This window comes from Loxodonta africana, chromosome 11 (genome assembly GCF_030014295.1).
Source record: "Loxodonta africana isolate mLoxAfr1 chromosome 11, mLoxAfr1.hap2, whole genome shotgun sequence".
Taxonomy (NCBI): domain Eukaryota; kingdom Metazoa; phylum Chordata; class Mammalia; order Proboscidea; family Elephantidae; genus Loxodonta; species Loxodonta africana.
The window spans coordinates 71,040,620-71,051,801 of NC_087352.1; the positions used below are offsets into that span (position 1 = coordinate 71,040,620).

Below are 11,182 nucleotides of genomic sequence, written 5' to 3' on the forward strand. Positions count from 1 at the left end.
GCAACTCCCTCAAAGATCCCACTTGCTCTTTATAAGCATAAACAGAATCCTACAGAGGTGCTTGTGAGTATATGAGCAGCTTGAACAGTTCCTATGTTGGAGAAGGGCTGGGACCACCATGACTCCCCATGGTCGGGGAGGAAGGAACTTCCTCAACATGAACAGAGGTGGGGGCGGGGGCAGGCTCTGAGAGAAGGAAGACAGTCCTGGAAACTGGAAATATTGGAGATAGGGGGTGAGGTGATGGGGTGACAGGTACAGACAGTCTGTAGGGGAGGACCTTGTCCCTGCCCCGACTGCTAGCCAGTTAACGAACAGAACTAGCTAAGAAAAGAAAAATCCCTTGAGCCTCCAAACTCCTCTGCAAAGGCTGGGCCTAGCAGCGACTTTTTCCTTCTTCAGGTCCTCCTCGCCCCAGCACTCACTCCACAAGGTGGTGTTCCCTCTCTTTTTACTTCCTCCCCAGACAGTGCCACCAGCCCTTTTTATCTTTCTCCCATCTTTGCTCACCTTGTTTCCTGCAAAAAAGAGAGCCACCAAGCCCAAGTGGCGAGGTAGAATTGGAGCCGTGGTGCCCGTGGGCCAGTGGAAGAGGGAGGGTACTGCATGTCACCCACAGTCAAGCTACCTCTTCCCAGGCAGGAAAAAACGCACAATTCATACATCTGAAAGACGCTCCGGGCTGCTAGGGACTTTAGTCAACAGACATAGAGGGACCAGGACAGGATGAGCAGGAGGAGGTGGAAGGGTGACTGGAGGGTCTTCTTCAACTATGGATAATCCTAAATCTTTGCTGTTGATTCTGATGTATAGATTTACATAGAGATTGGTTATGTTGCCCTGGGCTGGACTCTGACCAATTTCACCGCACGCAACTGCATGCACGCGTGTATATACCGCAGCACACCCCCTCGCGCTCCCTCTTATGCCATCTTTTATGGCTTGTGGCTGCATGAGCAAAGCAGGGAGGAGATGAGAGAAAGAGAAGAGGCTGGATGGAGGTGGTGTCTGGGGAGGAAATAAAAAGGGAGAAAGAGCCACCAAGTGGGGTGAGCGAGGGAAAGGGTCTTGAGAGAGTGGAGAAGTCGCAATTGGGCCCAAGGTACTGTGGACAATTTGGACAATTATCCACGAAAACAGCTTCCACTTCAGATGTGGTCTGGCTGTTCCGTTATCCCTTATATGTCTAATTGCCACCTGGGTACAAACACCTCAACTGAAGGGTGTTAACGGGTTGACCTTGGAACCTAACCAAGCTTAATTTTATATATTTTGCAGGAATATAAATCCGTTTTACAGGGGAAAAGTCCTCTTAAAGTCAAATACATTCCAGGAAATAACTAGATTAAACAAAGCTATAAAAGTTTACTTACTGGAGAACTTGGGGCAGGAACAGAGTGTTTTTATTTGCTAATGAGCCTCGAACTGCCCCAAAGGGGCCTGGGACAGCTGCCTATAGAAGTCCCTTTCTCAAGGAGCACCTATATGGGCCAGTTTGGGAAATGCTGATGTAAAGTAGCGTCTCTATGTAGCAGATGCACTCTAAGTTCCAAAAAGTTAACTTCCAAACCATTGCCATATGACCCAGCCCTATGTGGGACCACAGATGGTTCTGTATCTCCTCCTGGGCTTTTGGGAGGAGTGACTTGTGAGAAGTGCTTCCGCAGTCCCTGGTACACAGAAGGCTCTCGACTCATTTTTACTAATAGTACTAATTTTTACTACTGTTGTTATAGCTGTCTTGAGGGGCTCATAGGAGACACATCACTCGGTGCCTGGTTAGTCCAGGGCTTGGGAGGTGCCGACATTCCCTGGGTGCGAGGTGGAGGGTTAAGTCTGTCTGGATGTCCCGGTGTCCACCCAGGAGCCAGGCTGAGAGCAGCCTTGGCCAGAGGACGGGGAGCTGGGGCGGAGGGTGGCGAGGACTCTGGCCTCTGACTCTCCCCCACGGCCAGGCCACACTCGCGAGGGGCGCGGCCAGAAACGCCGGTGGAGACCTTCTCCGTGGTGCCTCCCCTCCGTCCCCCTCGCACTCCTCTCTCTCCCCAGGCCGGCACCCTGTGCCCTCCCGCTGCCAGGCCCCCTCCTGTCAGGGAGGACAGTGTCCAATAAACTCCTCCACCCGCAGGTGTGTCCGCCCTCTCCTAGCCGCAGGAGAGGGCTGAGGTGCCGGGGCCGGCCGGGGCGGGGGGTGGGCGCCTCTCCAGGGCCTGCAACGCCGCGGGCGCTCACCTGGGGGAGTGGGCGCCCTGGCCAGTGGTGCCGGCCAAAGGCGAGGTGTGGCCAGACAGCTGGGGTCTCGGAAACGCCCCGGGAGGGGTCACACGCACGCGGGCTGAAGGGGGGCGCGGGCACGTGGCCCCACGGGGCGTAGAGGCCGGGCCTGTGCCGGGGGCGGAGCTCTGAGGGAGGCGGGGCCTCGAGGCCTCCCGCCCCCAGGCCGGAGGGAGCCGGGGTGGGGCCGCCTCTCTCCCGGCCGCGCCCTGCAGCCCCGCCGACCCCCTCTCCCTTCCCGGCCGGGAGCGGCCCCGGGGTGGCCCTGTGGAAACCCAGGCCCTCGTCCCTCGTGTCTCGCCAGGCTTCGTGAGCTTCGACAACCCGGCCAGCGCGCAGACCGCCATCCAGGCCATGAACGGCTTTCAGATCGGCATGAAGAGGCTCAAGGTGCAGCTGAAGCGGCCCAAAGACGCCAATCGCCCATATTGAGCGCCGGCGGGAGCGTCCCCCGGGGGAGACCAGGACTCGCACAGGTAACCGGGGGCGGCCGGGGCGTGGGGACGGGAGGCTTGGGAGGGGACACCAGACGGACCCGCCGCCTCCTCCGACCTACGCGGGCCAGACCCTCGCTTGTGCCTTGGACCCGCTGCTCTCGGCTCCACCTGCTCCTGGCCCGGTGCCTACGGGCAGGCGCACAGCTGTGGTCACCCCTGCCGAAAAGGGCATGGCCATCCCCCTGCTGCAGGCCAAGAGGCCTGAGGGTTGGGCTTGAGAGAGAGCGGCAGGAATGAAGGAGCCGTCCTGAGAATATTGGGCGAGCCCGGGACCTGCGCTTCCAGGTCTACACTGGTACTCCTCTTTGCCAGAAAACCCTGGGGTGCGCAGATGGCGAGCTCGGGCCCAGGAGAGTCTGGGGGCGGAACAGGCTCTGCGGAGGAGAGCAGGAGCCGCCTGCTGGGGCCTTCTCCAGACTCCCTGGCTCTCAGCTCTTCAGTTCTGCCAGAAGGGCTGGCAGCCTTTAGGCACTTGTCCCCCTCCTCCCCCAGTTACCCATTGCTTATCCAGGAGAGGAGAGACAGGCTTTCTCACAATTAACTTTACCAAAAAAAAAAAAAAGGAGGGTATGAAAACTGGGGAGGGGGGCGGTGAGGAGAGCCTTACCACGCCCACTTCATGTGGGTGGTGGTGGGTGGGTATTGGTCATCTTTTCCTGCTCAGTCTGTGACCTGCCCAGAGCTGGAGACACAGTCACTCTTCCAGGACATCTGTTCTCCTGGGGGGCAGGGACACAGGTCATCACCAGCCCACCTTTAGCCTGCCCCCCACCTCTAGTGCTCAGCGTATTGACAGACCACAGATGCAGTCACCCTTTGGGCCCTTCCAGCTCAGGCTCTCCACCGCTCTGTCCCTCCACTCGCCCAGCCTGTCTTAGCCTCCTAGGCCTTGATGCAGCTAAAACCCAATCAAGGTTAGAAGCGCTAGGAGAAACAAATTCTCAGATGAAGGGGTAAGGAAGGCAGTTTGTTATTTGGGACATCATGCCCACAGGGTAGAACCAGCTGTCAGTCCAAGTTGGAATGGGGCTTGGGAGGAGTAGTTTAAAAAGCAGAATGGGTTCTTCCACTGGAAGGGTAAGAACTACAGTTCTTACTTCACATAGTGCTTGCCATTGCATCAGGCACTGTTCTTGTAGATAACAACCTACAAGATAGGTTGCATCTTTATTACCATTTTACAGATGGAGCACAGAGATTAAGTATTTTGCCCATCAGATAGTAAGGGGTAGAGCCTGAATTTGAAGCCAAGATGTCTAGTTCCACAGGCCATGCTCTTAACCCCTCAAGTAGGGAGAATGTTTGATCCCACCCCCAGTCTCAAGCTCACCCCTACCATACCAGTGCCCTGAATGTCAGAGGGGACAGATCATGGCATCTCACTTCTTTGGGGTCGCCTACCAACTAAGCAGTATTTTAAAAAGCTAGTATGACAGAACTCTAATTGAGTTGACCTTTAATTTCTCAAGGCCTCTCCATCTGGACAGCATTTTAACAAATGGTGCTTCCAGGCTTCCCAACTCAAGACTATTAGAAGCTGTAAAAGAAGGAGGGTCCTAAAAAGAGATAAGGGGGCTTCTCAACGCAGTCTTGGGGACTGCAGTGAGAGGTGCCCACTGTCAGGCTGCCAGCAAGGGGGAAATCAGCATTCAAAGCACAGAAAGCATGTTTACAAAGCATGAGGCCTGAGCCACAGTCATAGGTGCTCAGAAGGACAGAGCTTTAGGGATTGTTTATGGCAGGCTCTGAGCAGAGACTGAGGGTACAAATGCAGCCTGGAACAGAGAGGTGCCGGGAGCAGGGGGTGAGGGGGAAAATGGTTTCCTGTCTTCCCCTCACCCTCACTCGTCTGGCTGCTAAGACAGGATTTTCTTAAAAAAAGCTTTACCAGGAAACAAAGGCAGAAAGAGTGGGCAAAAACGTGGATATGGCCAGGTTCCAGGGTATGGTGTCCTGGTCACGGCGTGATAGCAGAACACCCCACCTGCCCCTGCCCAGCTTAGCGGTTGGCCTCTGGGTGCATTGTTGAAACCCTGAGCTTCTGTACCCTGGACCCCAGGCTGAGGGAGGGGGACACACTCTTCTGAGTGCAGGTGGAGTTCTGTCTCTCCTGGTCCCCAGGCTTGGGGTTTGATAGTGCCTTTGCACAATGTCTGGCCTGGGCTCCACAGGCACGGGTGCTTTGGGACTGGCCCATGTGGGGCTGTGGCTTTAGTTCTCAGCGCACTCTGGCTGGAGCCCAGCTTTTTTCACAACCTCGAATTTGCATTGGTTCAGCCTGGCCATAATTAGGTCAGTGCTTTGGAGCTTCCCAGACCTGATTAGAGCTTCCCCTCGCTGGCCAGTGACCTTGCAGCCAGGTCTGGGGCTGAGCTCTGAGGGTCCACTAGAGGGTGGCCAGGAAGGGTGACCCAGCAGGCTGAGGTGCAGCTGCTCCCTATTCAAGAGAGGAGCCAGCTGTGCTCAAGAAGAGGCCTGGGGGAGGCTCCTTAGGGGCTGAATGAGTCTGGGCATGTGTTTGTGCGTCTGAGGCTGAGTTATGTGTGTGAGAGGAGGCTGTGTGAACTGTGTGTGTAACAGAATGTGAGTGAGAAATTCCCCTAGATTGAGCTTGGAGGGGAGGGCTGTGTGCTATTCAGGTTTGGAGCCTGGACACCGAAGAGCAGCAAGATAAAAGCTGGGAGAGGGGCAAGGAGCACAGCATGGGGTGGGGGTGTTATGGTGGGGGTCAGATGCCTGTGAGACACTCACAGGGAAAGAGGGGAGTTTCCCACAGGTCCCTTAGTTGCAGTTGCCATAGCTGACACCTAATGCTGCTACACTGCTCATTTCCTGAGGCCTCTTCTCCCACTCCAAAGGGAGGCCTGCCAATCGGACATCCTGGGTGTCCCTGGTGAAGGAATTCTGATGTTGAAAGAACAAAGAACCTGGCCTGGCTGGGCAGGCAGAGCAGGGGTCTGTGGAGGAAGGGGGCTGGAGAATTCTTCTGGGATGGTTGAGGCTGGGTTTGGGCCCAGCCACTTCATCACTTCCCCACAGTGGTATGTTAAGATCCTAGGCCTGCCTTGTACCCCCTGGAGGAGAGCATAAAGCCTAGTGTGGATGTCTGTTGCACAGTATAGAAGCCCGGTGTACTGGAAACCCTGCAAACAAACCTGCTGCATGGGCTTTGGCACAGGCCCAGGTACTGCAGGTGCTTAGGGGGTGGGGGACAAGCTCACGGAGACCCATGAGGAGGGGCTCAGGGTGGGGGCCCCCAAATCCCAGGGTGGGAGAAAAGGACCCTAAAATAGTGAGGGGTGGAAAGACAACTCAAAGCCAAATGTGATGATGTTTGATAGATGAAGGGAACTCAGGCTCACCCATCTAGGGCTTTACCAGTAAAGAAAGCAGGCCAGAGCCTGGGAGAGGGGACTGGAAGAGTGCAGGGTTAAAAAGGGATGGAGAGGAGGGGGCAGACAGGGGAGGACACAGTGACAGCAGCAGGGCCAGATCCAGGGCCACAGCCCTCACCTCACCCATGCACTACTTCTCGTTTTTCATGTGGGCCTTTCACGGGTTGGAGCTGTAGAGCCTTCCAGGTGCTTCACATGCTGGGAAGCAGCCTCAGTTTGGCTACATGGGCCACCCTGGGAGCAAAGCTAAGGATGTGAAGTGATTGTGAAATGAAATCCCTAGTGCCAGGGTGTGTTTACAGAACTCCAAAGACATTTATGTAATTTACTTTAAATTTCAAAATTGAACATGTTGACTTTCCGAAGGTTCTGAGTAAAGAGGGTTGAGGCAGAGTGGAAGGGGAGAGGATCAGACGTCACAGTGGAGGCACCTTGCTTTAGGGATGGTGGCCAAGGTGGGATCCATAGGGTGGAAGGAACGAGCTGCTGTCAGTGTGGACTGTCCTGTGGCAGCAGAGTGTTTCATGGGTGGATCCCACCGATATACCAAATCACCTTAGCCAGGCTCTGACCTACCCAGCGAGTCAGGGCCACCCAGACAGGCCCTCCCTCCTGGTCACAGGCCGAAGCCACAGAGAGCTGGGGAGGTGAGAGTGCCACACCTGGGGGAGAGAGAAAGAATCAAGGGTGATAAGAACCAGAGAGCTTGCTCCCTGAGATCTGCCTGCCGGCCAAGGTGGTTTGAGGGGCTGTTTGATTTTTTTCTGGCCCCCTCACCAAACCACTCACGCCCAACTCCTCTCCTCTACGCATGATGGATGCCCTTAGTGGCCCTGTGTGAGGTTCTGCTACTGTTCACAGCGTATCATGTGTCTGCATAAACAACTGTGCGTGTACGTAAAAGTGTGTGCGTGTGTGTATTGACGTGACCATGTCCTTTGTCTGCCAGCTTACTCCATCCTTTGAGTTTTTTTCAGTTCTCTTATGATTTGACTGCTGTTCTTTCATCAGAGCTTTTAGATTGATGCTGTGGTCTGGTGCTGTATAAATATTTTTCCTTTTAATTTTGTTTTAACTTCTTCCTTGCCCTTCTTCACCCTAAACCCAACTCTCCCTGCCCTCCCATGTTCCCCTCCCCCCAACCTGCCCTTCCTCTTCCTCCCCCTCTACCCACACTCTCTTGTCCTCTCTCTCTCTCTCTAGACATATATAAATATATATATAAATCTTTTCTTCTTTTGTCATTCAATCAAATTCCAACAACCCAACCAGGGCCAGTCAAATCCACCACAGTCTCGCGCTGAGCTAGGAATAAAGTTCACGTAATCACATGAGAGTGGAGAAAACAGTCCCCCATCCGTAAGTTCAAATCAACTCAAAGTTCACAGTGTGACATGATGGCGTCATGTAACAAGGCTAAGAATCGGTTGCATGACAATTGCCGTCAAGTTTCGTGGAGGTGCTGTGATTGGAGCGTTTTTTCTTGGATGTTGTATCAGTTGGTGATTGGCCAGTCATGATCACACGTGCATTTCTTGACTTTTGTGCTGCCACAATCTTTTTTGCTGTGCTCATTTTTGTTTCGTTCTTGGTGCTTGCAGTGGTTTTACTTTCTGTCGTTTGGTTTTTCTTGTTCAGCGTTTTTTATGCTTCTCTAGATGTCACATAGAGAAAAAAACAAAACAAAAGAACAAAAAAAAAAATAGTAAAAGTAAAGATGAATTCCTGAATTATCAAACATGGGATCATTGAACTGTGCAAACCATTATTTTTCTTTTCTTAAAATAAGGAAAACATTTTAAAAATATCTATGCGTGGTTGATTTACTTGCACTTGAAAATATTGTGATTTTATTTTTTTCTAGAAATTTGGGGGCCTTTTTCAATTGACACTTTCCTAGGTCTGGTCTTTTTCCAGTTAGGCTATTTTAAATCTCACTCCGAAAGGAAAAACAAAATCAAAAAATGAAATCTTTACAGTAACAGAATGAGAAAAATTCTAAACCAAAAAACTAGAGTACAAAGCCAGAGGCCTCTGAGAGAGAGCCCGGTAACAATTTTAAGGTTTGTATTGTAGCCACTTCTGCTAAATTAAATGTGGGGAGGGGAGGCGAGGGGCTGGGGGTTTGGGAGGGCTTTTTTGGTTGGTTTGAAAAAAAGCAGTACTGACAAAAACCAAATGCACCTTTTTGTTTACAACTGAAAAAGGGTCCTTGACAAGTGTTTTTTAATTTTATTATTATTTTATTTGGTGTTGTAATTGTTTAGACTGCTGTGTACGGTTTGCTGTTTGTTGAATCAACAGTGTGAAAAACCTGCCAGCATGGATTGATATACGCATGACGTTGTCCCCTCAACTGGGGGCTTTGCAGTTCTAACTTTCTTGATGTAACCAGTCACCCCCATGTATAAGTGGAAGCTGCTTGCTAGAATGGAGATGAGTCTCATTTGTTAATTCACAGTGATTAAGCATTCTCCTTCTGATTCTAGTCAGATCATGATTTTTCTTAAAAAGCCAAACGAAACACCGAAAAGCCACCATTCAAAACAAAACAAAGAACTGTCTGAGTTAATTTATTTAAGTTGGAGAATTAAGTCTGTTCTGACTTTTTTAGGTTCTCCCATCCACTCCCTTGAAATTCTGAATTTCGTCTAAATTCCCTGGCATGTATGAGAAAAATATTACGTGTGTGTGCGTGTGTGTATATATATATATGCATATACATACACACATATTCATGTATATCCACATATGTGCAGGTGAATACATTCTACACATATATCCAGATATACATATATATACGTAGCCTCGCAAATAATTACTGACCTCAGGAAAGAAGCGATTGGACGCTGGGCAAGGATTCTGCAAAATTTGTGCCAAAGATCTCTTTTCTCCTTTTCTTCAAGTGGGGGAGGAGTGGGTTGGGCTGCTAGATTTTTGCTATCTTGTTTGCTAGGCTTCTGTATACATATTGTATCTGGGCTAGGTCCTTCAGAGACAGGTTAATTTTGAATTCCTATCCCATAGTCCCAAATTTTTCCCTTTGATAGAGCCATCCCCCAATCCAGAACTCTAAAGGAACCCAAATCCCAACAACTAAACTCTACAACCATCACCATTAGCCTGCCCACTGGTTTCTTATTCTGAACGGAAGAGTAAATTTCATTTTTATTTATCATGATCATGACTAATTATCATACTGGTCTCTTTTCCCTCCCTCCTGCCATCCCCCAGAGCTCCCATCCTAATCACCCCCCCCACCCCCCAGGCAGGTTCCTTTTGGTGTTTGGATGCCTTCTGTGGTTCCCCTCTTGGCTTAATCAGCCCTGATTTTCTTCATTTTAGGGCAGGATGCTGAACGGGCTACATTAAAAAACAAACCTCTCTCTATATATATTTATAAATGAGAACTGTTGGATGACACCTTTGACATATCAGCCAATATCAATCAAGCTGAAGACTCCAGACACCCTCTGTGACTGTATCATTTCTTCAAGGGAAGTATAGCGTCTATGGAGTTCAGAGGGCACGTGTTTGGGGAAAAATGCATATGACATAAAGAAGATGAAGAAAACTGAGGAAAAAAAAAAAACACACACACACACACACAAAAGGCAACTTTTAAAACAGAATAACATGAAACCAGATGGGGAGGCTGAAGGGCTGGGAACTGGGAAGAGACGCTGCTTACCGATCCCTGGGGCTTTTCCAGCCCATGGGCGCCTTGAGGCAGGCTGGGGCAAGCGGTGTGGCGGGGCCTGGTCCCCAGGGTGCGGCTGGGAGGCCGCCATTGAACATCTCTATCTGTCATTCCTTTAGCTATTTAGGGACCAAAGGACCAAACTTTTTATTGCAGATGTGTAGCTCTATGTGACATAGAGGGGGAATGGAGGAAAACCTCCTTCCTGCCTCCTGGCTGTTGTTGAAACAGCTTAGAGGGATTCTATGAAAAATGTAATAAAAAATTAAAAAAAAAAAAAACCACAAAAAAAAAAAAAAAGGAAAAACAATGCTTCAATGCTTTTAAAACAGCAAGATACTAGTTCTTTGATACTTTGAGAGGCGCTTTGATTACCCTCATTCGAGTCTATGACACTTTCCTATGGTTTTCTGTATTATATGTCTGGATGGAGCTGTTAAGATGAACGAAATGGTGGATATTTGGGGAAAGCAACGAAAAGCTCATTAAACATGAAGTGTGAGAAAACAAGGAAGGGAAAAAAGGGACTTCCAAGGCAAGAGAATTGTGAAAAGTCTGTAAATGCTTCTAACTCTTTCCCCCTCTTAAAATCATAATAGTTGTACAGAATTTTAAAAAGGAAAAAAAGTTTAAAATACCTATATAATAGAAGAAAATTAGAGGACAGCAAAATAATAAAAAAGGAAAAAAAAAAAGCCTATAGATGTTAGCGTTACTGCTAAAAATCCCAGAAGTTGTAGGACTGTACTTTTGTAGAGTTTAGACTGAGCATCAATCCCTTCTCCCTGCGAGTGCTGTCGGACGCCACTGTCCCCAAGGCCAGGCCGGACTCGCTCCAGAGCTGCGGGCTCCTGGCTGCCCGTCACCGGTGGAAGCCGCGCCATCGGCAGGGAAGGGCGGCCGCCCGGAGGGGCCGCGCCGCCGCCGCCGCCGCCGCCGCCGCCGCGCCCACAGCCCTCGCCTCTCGCTTTGCTCCTGGAGCTGCGTGCGCTCCCTGGCTCTCCGCAAGCCCTTGACACCTTCCGCTTCACTCGCCTTCCATGCTTGCTCCAGAGACTTTCCGGGCAAGGGAGAACTGGGAACTTTCATCTCAAAACAACACACACACACAAAAACCTTAAAAAAGAGAGAGAGAGAGAAATAACAATCTTTGAAGAATTTCTGAAACTGTTTACAAGGAATTTTGAAAAACAGGGATGTTTAAATGATGCCGGCTCTGTTTTTCTGTAAATAAATTTGCATATTTTGTAGGACTTTTAATTGTAATGATAGAGAAAAAAAAAACAAGGAAAACTATTTAATGAAAGCACGATATT

General features: G+C 50.3%; 1 protein-coding gene across 13 annotated transcripts in view; it reads left to right on the forward strand.

The window, feature by feature from the left end:
- The window catches only part of CELF4 (CUGBP Elav-like family member 4), a 341,436-nt gene extending 331,338 nt beyond the window's left edge, over window positions 1-10,098 (forward strand). For 9 of the 13 annotated variants that reach the window (XM_023543841.2, XM_023543839.2, XM_023543840.2 and 6 more), the window contains 3 exons: window positions 2,050-2,128; window positions 2,579-2,750; window positions 9,512-10,098. In XM_023543841.2, the coding sequence (XP_023399609.1) occupies window positions 2,050-2,128; window positions 2,579-2,750; window positions 9,512-9,538 (278 nt within the window). In that variant the 3' untranslated portion in view covers window positions 9,539-10,098. Of the gene's footprint in view, window positions 1-2,049; window positions 2,129-2,578; window positions 2,751-7,438; window positions 7,493-9,511 lie in introns of those variants that run through there. The other 4 variants (XM_023543877.2, XM_023543838.2, XM_023543843.2 and 1 more) reach the window with 1 other exon arrangement.
- Window positions 10,099-11,182: the final 1,084 nt, after the last annotated feature.